The sequence below is a fragment of the Somniosus microcephalus genome, chromosome 28 (assembly GCF_052327205.1).
Source record: "Somniosus microcephalus isolate GS21.2 chromosome 28, FLI_Smic_1.0, whole genome shotgun sequence".
Taxonomy (NCBI): domain Eukaryota; kingdom Metazoa; phylum Chordata; class Chondrichthyes; order Squaliformes; family Somniosidae; genus Somniosus; species Somniosus microcephalus.
This window is the reverse complement of record NC_141014.1, coordinates 11198147-11216743: the sequence shown is the minus strand read 5'-3', so window position 1 is coordinate 11216743 and position 18597 is coordinate 11198147. Positions and strand designations below refer to the sequence as shown.

Genomic DNA, 18597 nt, shown 5'->3' with positions numbered 1-18597 from the left:
GCGTTTAATGTAATGGCTAATTGAATTCCTCGTGTTTTGTCCCAGTTCAGTGACGAGAGAGACTGATGAACTACCACCAGAACCTACAGGACATCACTGAGGATCAGCTCAGTTTGGCTTCGATCCACTACATGCGCTCCCATTACCAGGAGGCCATTGATATCTACAAGCGCATCCTGCTTGACAACCGGTAACTCCCGCCATTGTTCTCACCGGTGAACAGATCAAGGAAGGAAAATAATGCCAAGTTACTGCTTACATGTAAATGAGACACCAGGGGTTGGGTATTAGAGAATAAACTGGCGTCCTATTAACAAGTTGTTAACAGATCAGCACACTGGCCAAGACAGTACCAGTAGGACATGTGCAGCCTCCGCTGAGTTGTAACAAGCTATTCATTGACCACAGGACCCATTGTAGAGGTGGTAAATGTGGCAGGTTAATGCTGTACCCTAATCTCACCCATTTGGAAATACTGTATTTATGCTATGGAAGGACACTTGACAACTTCTCAGAACACCTTCAGGACATGAGAACATAAGAAATAGGAGCAGGAGTAGGCCATTTGGCCCCTCGAGCCTGCTCCGCCATTCAATAAGACCATGGCTGATCTTCTACCTCATCTCCACCTTCCAGCACTATCCCATATCCCTTGATTCCCTTAATATCCAAAAATCTATCGATCTGTGTCTTGAATATACTCAACGACTGAGCCTCCACAGCCCTCTGGGGTAGGGAATTCCAAACATTCACCACCCTTTGAGTGAAGACATTTCTTACCTCACTCCAAAATGGCCGACCCCTTGTTCTGAGATTGTGAACACTAGTTCCCACAGGCACCCACCATTGAGGAGCTCAGCAACCCATTTCCACTCACCTGTTGCTGCTGCCTACATTTTATACAGGGTATCTTTCAAAAACCTTTTGAAGGCTTTTACTCAGCCACTAGTTCCACAGATCAGTGCACCACAGTTTTATTTATCTCATTATAAGAAAAGCATTTTTACAGATTAGCCAGTATCTAATGGAATGGCGGAACAGGCTTGAGGGGCTGAATAGCCTCCTCCTGTTCCTAGTTAGATACACAAAGAGCGATAAAGAATGTGTGTGAGAAGCGGAGAGCTGGATGTACAGAAAAAGAGTCAGAGAGGCAAACAATTTGCGTTTGTGTCGCATTTGGTACATACAGAGATGAAGAGAGAGAGAGGGAGACAGAAAGATTGAAACACAAACAAAGATAGAAAGGAGGCAGACTGATGTGGAGAGTGCAGGCGAAACAGAGAGAGAGTTACAGGAAGACCAAGACTCCTGTTCTAAATCTTTGCCTGTGACCAAAGCCACAGGGAATTAACTCGTACACATTACGCTCAGAGACGCATCGGGTTGGATATAAAGTCTTAGGATTGGGTTCTTAGCTCTTGTTTCACTAACAGTTGAGTGAATCCAGCCAGGTTAAACCTAGATGAAGAGATGATGAACCTAACAAAGGTTGGACAGGGTTTCTTTACCCAGTCCTGCCCGACCCCTCCCAACAACAGTACTCACCTCCATCGTTTTACAGCTCTCCTTTTCAACTATCATGTGGTTCTTTAAGCTTGCTGACTTTTCCCTTTTGTCTTTTGCTAGGGAGTTCATGGCCTTGAACGTGTACGTAGCACTCTGCTACTATAAACTGGATTATTACGATGTTTCCCAGGAAGTTCTGGCGGTTTATCTGCAGCATTACCCCGACAGCACCATCGCGCTGAACCTGAAAGCCTGCAACCACTTCCGGCTCTACAACGGCAAGGCAGCAGAGGTAGCATCCTGAGCTGAGGACGGAGACTAACACTTAAGTTTTCATTCTTCCTAGATCAGGTCTGTTGAGTCCCGTACAAAGCCTTCCCCGATAGCTGCTACCTGGTCATTCATCCAGGTCCTTTGAGAGGTCATAGAATCACAGTAAGGCTATTTGGTTTATCATACCTGACTATTGCTAGCTCCATATTGGAGCCTTTCACTCTAATCCCATTTCCTTGCTCCCTCCTTTAATGTTTTTTTTAAATGTCCTGGTTGACTTGGCTTCAGGAGCCGCTAGTGGTACCAATTTCCAGATCCTAATAACCCTTCAAGTGAAAAGAATTCTTCTAGTCTTCTCTCGATCCATCACTTTTCTTAAAACGGTGGGTTTTTTGTGCGTTTTTTTAGCTAATAAAAGTGAGGGATATCAGCGTGGTAAAACATTCAGCCAGTTTTCAGTTGAGGTGATTTCAATCATTTAGTCCTCATCTGATCCAACCCAGAGACTGGAGAAACTTGGGCTTTTCATCCATGAAAGGAGGCTGGATGGTATGGCAGAGGTAAATTCAGAAATTTACTTCAAAATAAACTGCGAGAGTAGGATAAAGTGCCACTGTTCAAACAAGTGAAAGGCATATTTAGGTCAGATATTAGGAAGTTCTTCTTCACGAACACAGTGCTCTGCATGGAATAGACTCCCAGATAGAGTCATGGAGGACAATCAGTTGGGATCATTTAAGGACCAATTCATCCACCACCTTCAACATTCACTCACTCCACCACCGGTGCACTGTGGCTGCAGTGTGTACCATCTACAAGATGCACTGCAACAACTTGCCAAGACTTCTTCGACAGCACCTCCCAAACCTGCAACCTCTACCACCTAGAAGGACAAGGGCAGCAGGTGCATGGGAACACCACCACCTCCAAGTCACACACCATCCTGACTTGGAAATATATCGCCGTTCCTTAATCGTCGCTGGTCAAATCCTGGAACTCCCTCCCTAACAGCACTGTGGGAACATCTTCACCACACGGACTGTAGCGGTTCAAGAAGGCGGCTCACCACCCCCTTCTCAAGGGCAACTAGGGATGGGCAATAAATACAGGCCTTGCCAGCGACGCCCACATCCCAGGAACGAATAAAACAATAATTGAATACGGCAAGGGGGACGGTACTAAAGGGGCTTTCTGGGTGGATGAATTAAAATGGGCTGAAGAATTATCTGTAATTCTCTCGTGAAAACATATTTGTCGACACTGAGATTTTAAGACCCTTTAAGGCACCTAGATGTCAGCCGTGGCTCAGTGGTAGCACTCTCCCCACCCAGCATCTTGGACTTCAAGTGTAGGAGACCACCTTCCCACCTATGCCAAAGGCCAGAGTAAGAGGAGCGGAGAATTTGGGGAGGGGAGGGGTGTAGGCCTGGAGTGGGGAGAGGCCATGAAGAGATTTTAAACAAATTTTAAATTGAGAATTGGGGGCCCAGGAGCCATTGTAGGACAGCAAAGACTGGGGCGATGGCTGAGCTGGACTTGGTGCGGGACGGGATAACGGGCAGCAGAGTTGTTGGTGAGCTGAAGTGTACGGAGAGTGGAGGATGGGAGGCTAGCCAGGAATGCATTGGAATAGTGGAGTCTGGAGGTGGCAAAGGGTTTCACAGCTACTGGTCTGAGGTAGGGGCGGAAGCAAGTGACGTTACTGAGGTGGATGTAGGTGGTCTTGGTGATGGAGAGGATATGAAGTCGGAAGCTCAGCTCGGGTTGAAGAGGATGCTTGCGATTACAAGTATTCTGATTGAGCCTGAGACATTGGCTGGGGAGGACGATTTGCCACAGATTTGGGAAATGACCACGTTCAAGGACTTTGGAGAGGAATGGGCGTTTGGAGATGGGACAGAAGTTGTTGAGGATAAAGGGGTCAAGGGTGGATTTTTTGAGGTGGTGTTAATGATGGCGGTTTTGAAAGGGAGGGAGACAGAATCTGAGGAAAGGGAACCATTTACAAAGTCAACTAGCACAGGAGTCAGGAAAGGAATTTGGGTGGTGTTATAAATCTCATCATCAAGAAACTACAGGAAACTTTGTGCTATCCGGAGGTGAGCTATCCGGCAATCTGGAGCCACCGGCAAAAATCAGCAGCCGTTTTTTATTCTTTTTGTTTGTTTTTTTTGCTTTGTTTGAACAGTCAAGCTGTGCAAGGTCTGTAGCTATAGCAACAGCTTCAGCTACAGAGCTTTAGGGCCACACCCGAGTGTTTAGAAGCTGTTGCTAAGCAACAGTGTTTGTTGTCAAATACGGAGATAAGAATCTCCGTATCTCTCAACATTAACTCTGGAGAGTACGGCAGTTTTGAGGCAACGGCAGCAGCTCGGTCCCGTGGGTGCCGGATAGCACAAAGTTTCCTGTACTTATGAAATAACGCTGGACGTCCAAGGAGTATAAATACTCGGGCGTGGGCCCAGCTTTCCAGGGACATTTTGTAAAACAAGGAACTAGTGAAGTACAACTAGACCTCCATGTTCTGAAACAAGTTGATTAAAGCCTTGCTTTATGCTCAAACCAAGTGCGTAGTGAGTTTTATTACGTCAGGTGGTCTGCACTTAGTGGGAATGGGGTCAAGGAAGCAGGAGGTTGGGTCTCATGGACAAAATGAACTTGGAGAGGGTATGAGGGGAAATAGGAGAAAGCCCCAGGTTCAGGGCAGGTGTGATCCGGAGGGCGAAGGTGTAGTGGCTGAGCGGATGGTCGCCGGCTTAATGACAAAGAAATCCATGAGCTCCTCGCACTTGTTGTTTAATGTCTGACTCGGAGAGCAGTGCCTCTGACTATGGAGCACTCTCTCCGTACAGACCTGGAGTGTTAGCCTAGATTATGTGGTCAAGACCTGGAATGGGGCTGGAGCTCACCATCTTCTAGGCCAGAGATGAAAGTGCCACCATAGAGTTATACAGCACAGAAAGAGGCCCATCGTGTCCACGCCGGCCATCAAGCCCTGTCTAATCCCATTTTCCAGCACTTGGTCCGTAGCCTTGTATGCTATGGCGTTTCAAGTGCTCATCTAAATGCTTCTTGAATGTTGAGGGTTCCTGCCTCTAGCACCCTTTCAGGCAGTGAGTTCCAGATTCCAACCACCCTCTGGGTGAAAAAGTTTCTCCTCAAATCCCCTCTAAACCTCCTGCCCCTTACCTTGAAACTATGCCCCCTGGTTATTGACCCCTCTACTAAGGGGAAAAGTTCCTTTCTATCTACCCTATCTATGCCCCTCATAATTTTGTACACCTCAATCAGGTCCCCCCTCAGCCTTCTCTGCTCCAAGGAAAACAACCCCAGCCTGTCCAGTCTCTCTTCATAGCTGAAGTGCTCCAGCCCAGGTAACATCCTGGTGAATCTCCTCTGCACCCTCTCCAATGCAATCACATCCATCCTATAGTGTGGCGACCAGAACGGCACACAGTATTCCAGCTGTGGCCTAACTAGTGTTTTGTACAGCTCCATCATAACCTCCCTGCTCTTACATTCTATGCCTCGGCTAATGAAGGCAAGTATCCCATATGCCTTCTTAACCACCTTATCTACCTGTCCTGCTGCCTTCAGGGATCTATGTACATGCACACCAAGGTCCCTCTGATCCTCTGTCCTCCCTAGGGTCCTACCATTCATTGTGTATTCCCTTGTCTTGTCAAGCTGACACACTGGCTGTGGATTTGCTGACGCCTGCAAAATGTGTTCGGAATGGAGTAACCATATAGGTATTTTTCTTTTTGTAAAATTAGTAAAAGATTACAGCTGAAGAGTTTTTTTAGAAAAATAATAACCTTTGTTTTTATTGGTTTTGTGTTTCTTCCCCAGGCGGAGCTGAAAAATTTGATGGACATTGCCTCTCCTGTGTTTGATTTTGCGAAGGAGCTCATTAAGCACAACCTGGTATGTACGTAAACCTCTCCCTGCCAGGCTCGTGAATGTTCTTTTTTAAAGAGTTGTTCTGGAGATGCGGGACAAGGCTGTATTTATTGCCCTGAGTGCATTGAAAATCAACCACACCGTATGGGACCAGAATCGTGTGTAGGCCAGAAGGACAGCCGTGAAGCAGGGTGGGGTTTTTACAGCTTTCATGGTCATTTTCTGGTGCCAGCTCACAAATTACCAAATTTATTGAATTCGGTTTCACAACTGGGTTTTGAGCTCATGACCTCTAGTCCAGTAACACTAAGTATAAGGCACTATAGAAATGCACGTCCTCCCAAACCCGCGGCCTCTACCACCCAGAAGGACGAGGGCAGCAGGGACATGGGAACACCACCACCTCCAAACTCCCCTCCAAGTCACACACCATCCTGACTTGGAAATATACAGGAAACGCTTTGGTATCCGGCACCGACGGGATCGGGATGGTGCCGGTTGATTAAAAATTCCGGATGACAGAGAGGGTTATCTGCCGAGGCTATTTTTAACAAACAAAAATTAAAAAATCAAGAAATGTGCAGTGTACAGTAATTGGGCACTCGCCTACACCGCAGGAGAGTCCGACTCCTGTTAATGAGGTGTTCCGACTTCCGACAGCGCCAAGAAGCCGAGTCGTGGCAGTTTGGAGAACTCCCCCCACTGACTAACTCCCTCGGCCACTGCGGGAGACTCGGACTCGGCAACATTGCCGGTTATTGAGGTGTTGTTTTCGGAGCGAGAATTTTGCCGGTTAGTAGAGAATTCCGGATATTTAGGTGCCGTTTAAACGAGAGTTTCCTGTATCCCCGTTCCTTCATCGTCGCTGGGTCAAAATCCTGGAACTCCCTCCCTGACCGCACTGTGGGAGCACCTTCATCACACGGACTGCAACGGTTCAAGAAGCAATTAGGGATGGGCAATAAATGCTGGCCTTGCCAGTGACGCCCACATCCCGTGAACAAATAAAAACAAAGTCTTTGCCTGTACCATAACGACTAGGATACTGTACTCGTAATAATGCAAGTAAATGTCCATTATCTAGCAAGTGCCCATGAATTATTTTGTTACTGGAATCCAAACAGTTAATGATATCGAATTCTCACAGTTACAGCAAAAGCCAAATGCTGGAAATCTGAAATGAAATCTATACAGAATGAAATATATATATACTTGTTTAGATACAATTTAAATGGATTTTGGCCAGCCTAATATTGGGATAATTCTACACTGATCCCTATAACCTCCAATCCCATCCCACTAGATATTTATCCAGTTCCTTTTTGAAGGAATTAATCAGCACAGCTACAGGTGCTTTTCCACTCCTATGAGGGAGAGATAGAATTCTTCTACTCCCTCGTCTCTCACTTGACCTCGAGCTCTGTGCTCACAGTCTGAGTGGGTAGCCTTACCTCTACATTGCCTGTCCCTCTCGGCATTTAAAGAGTTGGGTCACGTTCCCGCTTCTTCATCTTTTCTGCAATTGAACTAAGTTCATCTCTGACTGCCTCCTCGTAACCGTAGATCTCTAAGAAAAAAGAAAGACTTGCATTTATATAGCGCCTTTCACGACCACCGGACGTACCAAACCGTTTTACAGCCAATTAGGTACTTTTTTTGAAGTGTAGTCACTGTTGTAATGTAGGAAGTGCGGCAGCCAATATACGCACAGCAAACTCCCACAAACAGCAATGTGATAATGACCAGATAATCTGGGTTTTTTTTAGATGTTGATTTAGGGATAAATATTGGCCAGGACACCGGGGAGAACTCCCCCTGCTCTTCTTCGAAATAGTGCCTTGGGATTTTTTACGTCCACCTGCGAGAGCAGACGGGTCCTCAGTTTAACGTCTCATCCGAAAGACGGCACCTCCGACAGTGCAACACTCCCTCAGCACTGCACTGGAGTGTCAGCCTGGATTTTTGTGCTCAAGTCTCTGGAGTGGGGACATGAACTCACAACCTTCTGACTCGAAGGCGAGAGAGTGCTGCCCACTGAGCCACAGCTGACAAGTCTAGGAATAATCCTCGTTGATCTTCCTTGGACCCATCAATATCCTTTTTGGAGGGCAGGCTCCCACGATTACATCCAATATTCCAATTGTGGCGTCATCAGTGAGCTTTACACCGTTGGAACTTTTAGTCAGATGCCCTTGAGCTGTAGCTTGGCTTGTGTGGTAACCTCTTAATGTTATAATCAAGGGGATGTTGCAGCCCTGGACCCTACCACCTTTGTGAGTGAGTTGGGACGGTGGTAGAAAATGAATATGTGGCCATCTAATTTCCCATTGGCTACTATAGGAAAAGAAGCTGTGCCTTTGGCATCTCCCGTCCGTTCACGGGTAGCAAGTCTGGTGCTACATCCATAAGTGGCTGAGCTCCCCACATTAACAGCAGGAAGCTGAGAGAAACGAAATGATCCCAGTGTCGGCGTTATCACAAGCTTGTCCTAAATCAGATCAGATAACCTGAGATTAAAGGCCCGCTGTGAGACTGTGACTTATTTCTGGTGCTACAAGTGTCAATGTTATGTCACTGTGTCCCTCCCACCCCCCCCCCCTTCTTCAGGTGGTGTTCCGGGGTGGGGAGGGGGCCCTGCAGGTCCTCCCACCGCTTATTGATGTCATCCCTGAAGCCAGGCTCAACCTAGTCATCTATTACCTCCGGCAAGGTAGGTACTGTGCCACAGAACTCTTGTCACTGCTATAGATCTAGATTCTTGTACCAATCTCTGTCTGTCAGCCCATCTTTTTTGACCAAGATTTCAATGACCCTTTGTAATCTTTTCCGCATGCCTAGGCTTTCATTCCCTTATCCATTCCTGGTTTTTTTTTCTCTTTACCGCAAACCCCACCACCACCGCCCCAACCCCTCCCCACGTCTCCATAATGCACCTTGGGACATTTTCTTTTGGTGTCGTATTTGACCCTGAGCTGAGCTTCCGGCCACACATCCGCTCCATCACCAAGACCGTCTACTTCCACCTCCGTAACATCGCCCATCTCGGCCCCTGCCTCAGCTCATCCGCTGCTGAAACCCTCATCCATGCCCCTGTTACCTCTGGACTTGACTATACCAACGTTCTCCCGGCTGACCTCCCATCTTCCACCCTCCATAAACTTGAGGTCATCCAAAACTCGGCTGCCTGTGTCCTAACCCGCACCAGGTCCCGTTCACCCATCACCCCTGTGCTCGCTGACCTACACTGGCTTCCGGTCCGGCAACGCCGTGGTTTTAAAATTCTCATCCTTGTTTTTAAATCCCTCTGTGGCCCCACTCCTCCCTATCTCTATAATCTCCTCCAGCCCTGCAACCCTCCGAGATCTCTGCGCTCCTCCAGTCTGGCCTCTTGCACATCCCCGATTATCATCACTCCACCGTTGACGGCCGTGCCTTCAACTGCCTCGGCCCTAAGCTCTGGAATTCCCACCCTAAACCTCTCCACCTCTCTACCCATTTCTCCTCCTTTCAGACCCTCCTTAAAACCTGCCTCTTTGGCCACCTGTTCCAATATCTCCTTATATGGCTAGGTGTCAAATTTTGTTTGATAATCGCTCCTGTGAAGTGCCTTGGGACGTTGCACTCCGTTAAAGTGCTGTATAAATACAAGATGTTGTGGCTTAAAGGGCAGTATGGTGGAATCCTCTTGAGAGGCTTTTCTTTCTCCCATGGTGGATCAATGCCGCCAACCTTGGGGCTCCTGAAAATCGCAAGTGCGGAACCCAGGCACCCTCTGCTCAAAATGTAAAAAGATGAAACATGTCTCTAGAAATGCTGCCATTACGATTGCAATGCCCGGAAGTTGCTCAGGCTGAGTGCGCTGTGGCTCCAGCGGAATTCAGACTTGAATGATTCTTTTTAACCATTCCTGGAGTCTATTTTTGTATTGTGTGCAAGTTGCTTTTTTTGTCTGTCTGTCCTTTTTAAGCGGACAGACCCTCCCCGTTGTCGTTTTAATGCAATCTGTTTGGCCCATTGTCACCTAATAAACCAATCAGCTCCACTTGAAAACCAGCAGTTGGACCAATCAGCACTTGGTGGGTGAAGCCGTGTAAAACGGTTTCAAAGTTTGAGAAAGAACGTGACAAATAAGCGAGCTGTTCCACAAACCTGTTTAAACGAGCAATCTCTGCCCTGTGTTCTTTCGACAACGTTGTCTTCTGAGGCTTTGTGAGCAGCGCAGTCCCCGGTCATGTTCCTACTGCTGAAAATTGAAACTTGAGTCAAGTAAGGTAGACTTGCATTTCTACAGCGCCTTTCACGACCACCAGACATCCCAAAGCGCTTTACAGCCAATGAAGTACTTTTTGAAGTGTAGTCACTCACTGTTGTAATGTAGGAAATGCGGCAGCCTATTTGTGCACAGCAAGCTCCCATGTGATAATAACCAGATAATCTGTTTTAGTGATGTTGATTGAGGGATAAATATTGGCCAGGACACTGGGGATAACTCCCCTGCTCCTCTTCAAAATAGTGTCGTAGGACTTTTTACATTTACAACGTCTCATCCAAAAGACGGCACCTCCGACAGTGCCGCACTCCCTCAGTACTGCACTGGGAGTGTCCGCCTAGATTTTTGTGCTCAAGTCTCTGGAGTGGGGCTTGAACCCACAGCCTTCTGACTCAGAGGTGAGGGTGCTGCCCACTGAGTCACGGCTGACACAGCTGAGGGGGTGGGGGTTGGAAGGAAGGTGCTCATGGGATGCCTCCCATTGGTGACACCACAGACTGAGAATCATGGAGACCTGGTGGTCTGTACAGATCAGTTGTGTGTTGCCCTTAACCAAGTGAACCACAGGGGTGATGCGCTATCAATTACTCATAAAAGACTGAGAGTTAAGAGAGTAACTAAAGGCTTTTATTAACAAAAGAATGAAGGTCTGCCTCGAGTGGTCGACCGGTCCAGAAATACAAAGGGCTGGGGAGCAGTCACCTTTATACTAGGACTTGTGGGAGGAGTCAGCCGAGGCATGTACACCGTGGAATACAAACAGTGGTTTACCACATTCACCCCTTGTTTAAAATTGAGTCTGGCGGGGTGAAGTGTATTAAAAGTTAGTGTATTGGAGTCTCTCCGGAGGTCTTGTCTGCCACTGTGATCGGCGTGGCGACGGCAGGGGTAGTGGAGCTTCCGGCGTCGAGTCCTGCGTAGGCTGTGGCACAGGCGTGTCGTCCTCGTAGATGTCGAGCGGGTCGCGGGGCCCAGGCCTGCCGTCTGCTGGGGCTGGATATCGGATCGTGGGGGGGGTGGTAGTGAGTAGTGGGTTACTGCGGCCCCCGAGGGTGCAAGGTCTCTTATGGAGACTGTGTCCTCCAGCCCGTCCGGGTATGCAATGTAAGCATACTGGGGGTTGGCGTGGAGGAGGTCGACCCTCTCGACCAGGGGGTCCGTTTTATGGGTCCTCACGTGCCTTCTCAGTAGGACCGGCCCCGGGGACGTCAGCCATGGCGGTAGCGATGTCCCCGATGTGGACTTCCTTGGGAAGACAAACATTTTCTCATGAGGGGTGGCGTTAGTGGCAGTGCAGAGCAGTGACCGAATAGAGTGGAGCGCATCGGGGAGCACATCCTGCCAGCGGGAGGTTGGAAGGCCCCTAGACTTTAAGGCTAGCAGGGCGGCTTTCCAAACTGTCGCATTTTCTCTTTCCACCTGTCCGTTCCCCCGGGGGTTGTAACTGGTGGTCCTGCTTGTGGCAATACCCCTAGTTAGCAGGTACTGACGGAGTTCGTCGCTCATAAACGATGAGCCCCGGTCGCTATGGATATAGCTGGGGAAACCGAACAGGGTGAAGAGGTCGTTCAGACATTTAATGACCGTGGCACTGGTCATGTCCGGGCAGGGGATGGCGAACGGGAAACGGGAGTACTCATCAATAATATTGAGGAAGTACACATTGCGGTCGGAGGAGGGGAGAGGCCCTTTAAAATCAACGCTCAGGCGCTCGAAGGGGCGAGTGGCTTTTATCAGGTGGGCCCTGTCTGGTCTATAAAAGTGCGGTTTGCACTCAGCGCAGACTTGGCAGTTCCTGGTCATGGTCCTGACCTCCTCAATAGAGTAAGGCAGGTTGCGGGCCTTGATGAAGTGGAAGAACCTGGTGACCCCCGGGTGGCAGAGGTCATTGTGGAGGGCCCGCAGTCTATCGATCTGCGCGCTGGCGCAGGTGCCACGCGATAGCGCATCCGGGGGTTCATTGAGCTTCCCGGGCCGGTACAAGATCTCGTAATTGTAGGTGGAAAGTTCGATTCTCCACCTCAAGATCTTGTCATTTTTGATTTTGCCCCTCTGCTTGTTGTTAAACATGAAAGCAACTGAACGTTGGTCAGTGAGCAGGGTAAATCGTTTTCCGGCCAGGCAGTGCCTCCAATGACGCACAGCCTCCACAATCGCCTGGGCCTCCTTCTCAACAGCGGAGTGTCTGGTCTCCAGGCCTTGGAGGGTTCGTGAAAAGAAGGCCACGGGTCTCCCCGCCTGATTGAGGGTAGCGGCCAGGGCAAAGTCGGACACGTCGCTTTCCACCTGGAAGGGGATGGATTCGTCCACTGCGTGCATGGTGGCTTTGGCAATGTCTTCCTTGATACGGTGGAAGGCTAAGCGGGCCTCTGCCGTCAAGGGAAAAGAGGTGGACTTGATCAGCGGATGGGCCTTGTCCGCATAGTAGGGGACCCACTGGGCATAATAGGAGAAAAACCCTAGGCACCTCTTCAGGGCCTTGAGGCAGTGGGGCAGTGGGAGTTCCATAAGGGGACGCATCCGGTCGGGGTCGGGGCCGATGACTCCGTGTTCCACAACACAGCCAAGGATGGCGAGGCGGTTTGTGCGGAATATGCACTTCTCCTTGTTATATGTCAGGTTCAGGAGTTGGGCGGTGCGGAGGAATTTTTCGAGGTTTGCGTCATGGTCCTGCAAGTCACGGCCGCAGATGGTCACATTGTCCAGATATGGGAAAGTGGCCTGCAACGCATTTTGATCTACCATCCGGTCCATCTCCCTTTGGAAGACGGAGACCCCGTTGGTGACGCCAAAGGGAACCCTGTCCCCGGCACTGTATCGCCTGCTCTTTGTGGCGATGGGCTTACAGTCGGGGGTGAGGTTAGCAAACAGTGGGGGGGGGGGGGGGGGGGGTGACTCTGAGTGTGGAGAGGTTGCACCTGGTGCGCGGCGGGCAATTTGGGAGCAGCTGGCTGCGGACTGTGAGTGGGGGTAGGGGTCCACCGTACGCCATCGTAACACTTTTAAGGTGGCACTGAAAATCTAACCCCAGCAGGACGGCAGCGCAGAGGTCGGGCAGGACCAGAAGTTTAAAATGATCGTACACGGTCCCGTCTACTACGAGTGTCACTACGCAGTAGCCGCCGATGTCCGCCGACTGGGACTCTGAGGCCATAGAAATCCGCTGGTGCGCAGGCAGGACTGGGAGAGAGCAACGCCGCACCGTGTCAGGGTGGATGAAGCTCTCCGTGCTCCCAGAGTCAAAAAGGCAGATTGTATCGTGGCCATTTACCTTAATGTCCATTGTGGAACTGGCCAGCTGGTGCGGTCTCGCTTGGTCCAGTGTAACGGATGCCAGCGTAGGGGTCGGTGTGTCGCTGCGGGTATCAGATGAGGCGGTGTTGGGGGCCTGCTGCGTTCCGGCTGTCGTCCAAGATGGCGGCGTCCATGATCCCCATGTGGCTGGAGGCGTCCAAAATGGCTGCTGTACCGGTGGTTCGCACATGGCCGGGGAGGCCCAAGATGGCGGCCCGCATGGCCCACACGCGGCGCTGCTGGGGTTCGGGGTGGCTTTGGCCCTGCAGACGTTAGCGTAGTGTCCCTTCTTCCCGCAGCCCGAGCAGATCGTGTTTTTCGCCGGGCAGCGTGCTCTGGGGTGTTTTGCCTGGCCACAGAAGTAGCATTTCTGGCCTTGGGGCACTGCTGTCTGGCCTTGGGACACTGCTGCGGTAGTTGGGCCGTGGCTGGGGTGGCACGGCGCTATGAGGCGGTCCTACCGTGTCCCAGGCTGTTATTCCCCGCGGCGTCCACGGTGCAGAGGAGTAGGCATCCATGCCCCGGTAGGCTGCATCCAATGATAGTGCGAGTTCAGAGGCCTTGTTGAGGTCGAGGTCACTCTGCTCCAACAGTCGCTGTCGGGTGTAATTGGATCTGTGGCCCGCTACAAAAGCGTCCCGGATAAGTTCCTCTGTGTACACGGCGGCCTTTACATCCTTACAACCACAGGCCCGGCCAAGCACAGACAGTGCCTGAAGGTATTCCACGGTCGATTCCCCAGGTTGTTGTTTACGACTCCCCAGAAGGTGCCTGGCGTACACTTCGTTCACTGGGCGCGTGTACTGGTCCTTGAGGAGCTTGATAGCGTCCGCGTACGAGGTCGCGTCTTGGATGACCGAGTACACTCGGTGGTTCACTTTGGAGGTCAGGACATCCAGTTTGTCCTCGTCCGATTTGATTGCTGCGGAGGCGGTCAGGAATTTTTCGAAACACTTAAGCCAGTGAGTAAACTTGGTGGATGAGTCCGCCTCCCGATGATCTAAGTCCAGGCATGCTGGTGTGAGGATCTTCTCCATTATAAAATTTTTGTTAATAAAATTGATGCGCTATCAATTACTCATAAAAGACTGAGAGTTAAGAGAGTAACTAAAGGCTTTTATTAACAAAAGAATGAAGGTCTGCCTCGAGTGGTCGACCGGTCCAGAAATACAAAGGGCTGGGGAGCAGTCACCTTTATACTAGGACTTGTGGGAGGAGTCAGCCGAGGCATGTACACAGTTGAATACAAACAGTGGTTTACCACAAGGGGAAACCCTTATTTCCCCCTCTGACAGTGCAGCACTCCCTCCGCACTGCACTGGAGTGGAGTGTCCGCCCGGATTTGTGCTCAAGCCTCTGGAGCGGGACTCGAACCTACAACCTTTTTGATTCGGCGGCGAGGGTGCTGCCCACTGAGCCACGGCTGACACTGTGCAAAGCAATGGGAAATTCGGGGAAATCCGTAAGCTTCAGTTCCAAAGTCATGCCTCAACAAAAAAGTTAACCTGGATTTGCTCTCCTATGTGAACTGCCCACCTGCTGTGCCTGTCGAGTTTTCTTTGCTTTTATTCCACCTGTGTTTACCTGCAACCACCTCACTTTGCTAACGCTCAGATAACTTGTTACAGATGATGTGCAGGAGGCCTATAATCTTATCAAGGATCTGGAGCCAACAACGCCTCAGGTAGGCAGATGTTGTGAGTCTTCGGGCTTCGGGCCTGCAGGACGGCAGTATTTGTAGGGCACGGGCTAATGATCCGTGACTGGACAGCCGCGGGCGGTGAGGCTCGTGGCACGTTTGCATTGTGAGTGTGCTTGGTCAGCAAACCTGAAACATTTTGTTCATTTTAATCGTGCGCAAGTTTTGGATCTTTATGTATTGATTGAGGGTTTGAAAGAGCTCTGTTGCTGAACAGCTGGCAGTTTAGTGAACCCTGGCATCCAAACGCCTCCTTACTTACGTCTGCCGCGGTACCGGAGTTAGAGAGGGAGCTGGAGCAAAATTGCCACAGTGTTTTCAGATGATTTTTGCTCCAATTTGGCACCAAATACAGTCCACTCAGCGTAAACAAAATACATTTTAGGTGGGTTTGTCCTTTCTAATTTTATCAAATTCCACCCATTGCAGACTGTAAAAAGCTCTTGGTACTGAATTTACATTGGTGAAAGAGTACATCTCTTGACTCCCAACAATATTTCCACCCCTACTCATAGTCAGTCACTCTAGTGCGAGGCAGTGACCATCTCCAACAGGGGAGCCAACCCATTTCCCCGTGATATTCAGTGGCATTGCCATCGCCAAATCCCCCACCATCAACATCCTGGGGGGGGTCACCATTGTCCAGAAACTCAACTGGACCAGCCACATAAATACTGTGGCTACTAAAGCAGATCAGAGGCTAGGTATTCTGCAGCGAGTGGCTCAACTCCTGACTCCCCAAAGCTTCTTCACCGCTTACAAGGCACAAGTCAGGAGTGTGATGAATTACTCTCCACTTGCCTGGATGTACCAAGAAACTCGACGCTACCCAGGAAAGCGGTCTGTTTGATCTGTAGCCCATCCACCACCTTAAACATCCACTCCCTCCATCACCGGCGCAATGTGGCTGCAGTGTGTACTACCCGCTGAATGCACTGCAGCAACTCGCCAAGGATGCACTGCAGCAACTCGCCAAGGCTGCTTCGACAGCATTTCCCAAACCCATGACCCGTGCCACCTAGAAGGACAAGGGCAGTAGGCGCATGGGAACACCACCACCTCCAAGTTACCCTCCAAGTCACACACCATCCCGACTTGAATATTCAAAAGAAATGGTTCAGCAGTCAGTTGTTGACATCATCAAATAATGAAAATGGTGCCTCAGGTAAATGTTGTATTTCCAGGAACCTTTTCAGGGTGAAATTTTGAAAACTTTGCCGATTTGTTATATAGAGCTGGGAACATTTACAGTGGGATTGTGCAATTATATTCAGAGACTGTCAAATTGCTGTGTTGTCCCTCTAGGAACTTAGGAACAGGAGGAGGCCGTTCAGCCCCTCGAGCCTGTTCCACCATTCAATGAGATCATGGCTGATCTGTATCTTCCCTCCATCTCCCTGCCTTGGTTCCGTAACCCTTAATACCCTCGCCCAACAAAAATCCATCAATCTCGCTTGTGACATTTTCAATTGACCCCCAGCCTCAACAGCTTTTTGGGGGAGAGAGTTCGCTTGAATTAATTCAGCGAATCGGCATCACCACACGAGCCGGCAGCCTGTTCCAAAGGTCCAGTATTCCCTGGGAAAAGAGCCACCTCCTGACATCTAACCTCGAGCCAGCCTTACACAACTTTAAAATTGTGACCCCTGGTCCTCCCTAACCTATTTAATTGGGACAAACTGTCAACTGGAACACGATCTAGTCCCTTCATCATCTTATAAACCTCAGTCAAATCACCCCTAGGCCTACACTTCTCTGAAGTGTGGAGCCCCAGCTCTTTTAGCCTAGGGTACACACACTCCGATCACCCCTCAATCTACTATACTCAAGGGAATACAAGTCAAGTTTATGCAACCCGTCCTCATACTTTAATGCTCTAAGCCCCGGTATCATTCTGGTAAAATGGTAAGAGGAAAAACAGAGTGTGGAAGTGAAAAGCAAAGTGCGTTTGATAACGAGGATGCTTCAAACTGGGAATTAATCTAGTGGCCCTTCTGTTCCTAAATTTCCTTTGGCGCAGACACGATGGGCCGAAGGGCCTCTTTCTGTGCTGTAAAACTCTATGACTCTAACTCACAAAAAAGGTTAAAGTACACACACATACGGCGTGCAAATATGAGTATTGAGATCACATGCCCAATGGCAGTGTCTATTACTCGTATTTTATTCACTAATCACAAATGCAATTAGCTGCATTTGGCTAGTGGCTGATGTCTTGCCGAGAGGAATTTCTCGGCCAGCATTGCACTGCAGCAGTACCACCTCGGTGCCACTAGAGGATGCAAGTGAGCTAAAGGTTACAGTTGCCTCCAGAGATCAGATTTTCAGTCTGTTCCACTTCAGCTTTAACTTCTGCACAGTATTTCCTGAAGTCACAAAACAGAAAATACCTTTGATGTTTTAATGCCTCCATTGTTACAAAACCGCAACAATGAACAATGAAAGACCAGCCTGTGTGCGTGTGTTTTTTAAAAGTACAAAAAGTACCTGAACAGATCATTTTGTTTCTACTCAAAGGTTAGAGTGAGCCCGTGTGATGGGAAAGCTGCTTCTGTCCCTCTGGGCCAAGCTTGGACATTAACGCAGGGTTGGACCTGTAATTAATAGATTATATTATATACCACCTTGTCTTTCCTCTGCCCTATTAGGAATATATCCTGAAAGGTGTGGTGAATGCAGCTCTGGGGCAGGAACAGGGTTCGGTGAGTTGAGTCCTTTTATAAATTATATCCTAGGGGGGGCGGGGGACAGTGCTCCAATGCGATACACACGGGATTACGTCGTGAATTCCCGCGCTTCGATATTGGGGGAGGCTAAAATTGTGAGTTTGCCTGTGGGGAATCGTGCTGCGAACCTGTACCGACCAGCAGTATTGATCCTGCACTGGTGTACTAGCCGACTCCCCCATATCTTCGAAACGGCTGTCGGATTTCCCACTTAACAGGCACTGATTTACTCTCTAACATAGCTACTAAGTGTGTGCCACTGTGTATTGCCATCTGTTCCTGTGTATTTCTCTGTTGTCCATCTGTGACTGTGCCCCCAAACACTACTGTCACACAAGGAATTAATGCCCCGGTTTGGGATTTTCGCCAGTTCAGCTCCTCAAATTCAGAAATTCTGTTAGGAAGTGATAACACTGGGAATTGGCAGGGTGTTTATAAATACCTCTCACACTGCCATACACTCGGCCTGTACTGCACCATTGGCACACCGCACTTCCTGTACATGACTAACATTCTCGCCTCCGAGTCAGAAGGGCATAGGTTCAGGCCCCACTCTAGGACTTGAGCCCGTAATCCCAGCTGGCACTTCAGTGCAGGACTGAGGGGGTGCTGCATTGTTGGAGGCGCCGTCTATTGGATGAGACATTAAACCAAAGCCCTGTCTTTCTGTTCAGATAGGTGTAAAATATCCCGTGGCAGGAGAGTTCTCGCCGTGTTCTGGCCAACATTATTCCCTTCACCAATGCCGCAAAAACAGATTAACTGGCCGTTCATCTCATTTGCTGTTTGTGGGATCTTGCTGTGTTTGCCAAGTTTGCCTACATTACACCAGAGACTGCACGTGCTCCGCAATACGTTGGCTGCGAAGCACTTTGGGACATCCTGAGGATGTTTTACAGTTCATTTGTTTTCTCGCTCTACTTGTG

The 18597-nt window shown here is 49.4% G+C and overlaps 1 protein-coding gene across 1 annotated transcript in view; it reads left to right on the top strand.

Annotated features, from left to right (window-relative positions):
* The first annotated feature begins 27 nt into the window (after positions 1–27).
* ift56 (intraflagellar transport 56) overlaps positions 28–18597 on the top strand; it is a 60635-nt gene continuing 42065 nt past the window's right edge. Inside the window, exons 1-6 of the mRNA XM_085969475.1 lie at positions 28–190; positions 1627–1798; positions 5632–5706; positions 8290–8392; positions 14875–14930; positions 17594–17647. Coding sequence (XP_085825601.1) covers positions 66–190; positions 1627–1798; positions 5632–5706; positions 8290–8392; positions 14875–14930; positions 17594–17647 — 585 coding nt within the window. The 5' untranslated portion in view covers positions 28–65. The remainder of the gene's footprint in view (positions 191–1626; positions 1799–5631; positions 5707–8289; positions 8393–14874; positions 14931–17593; positions 17648–18597) is intronic.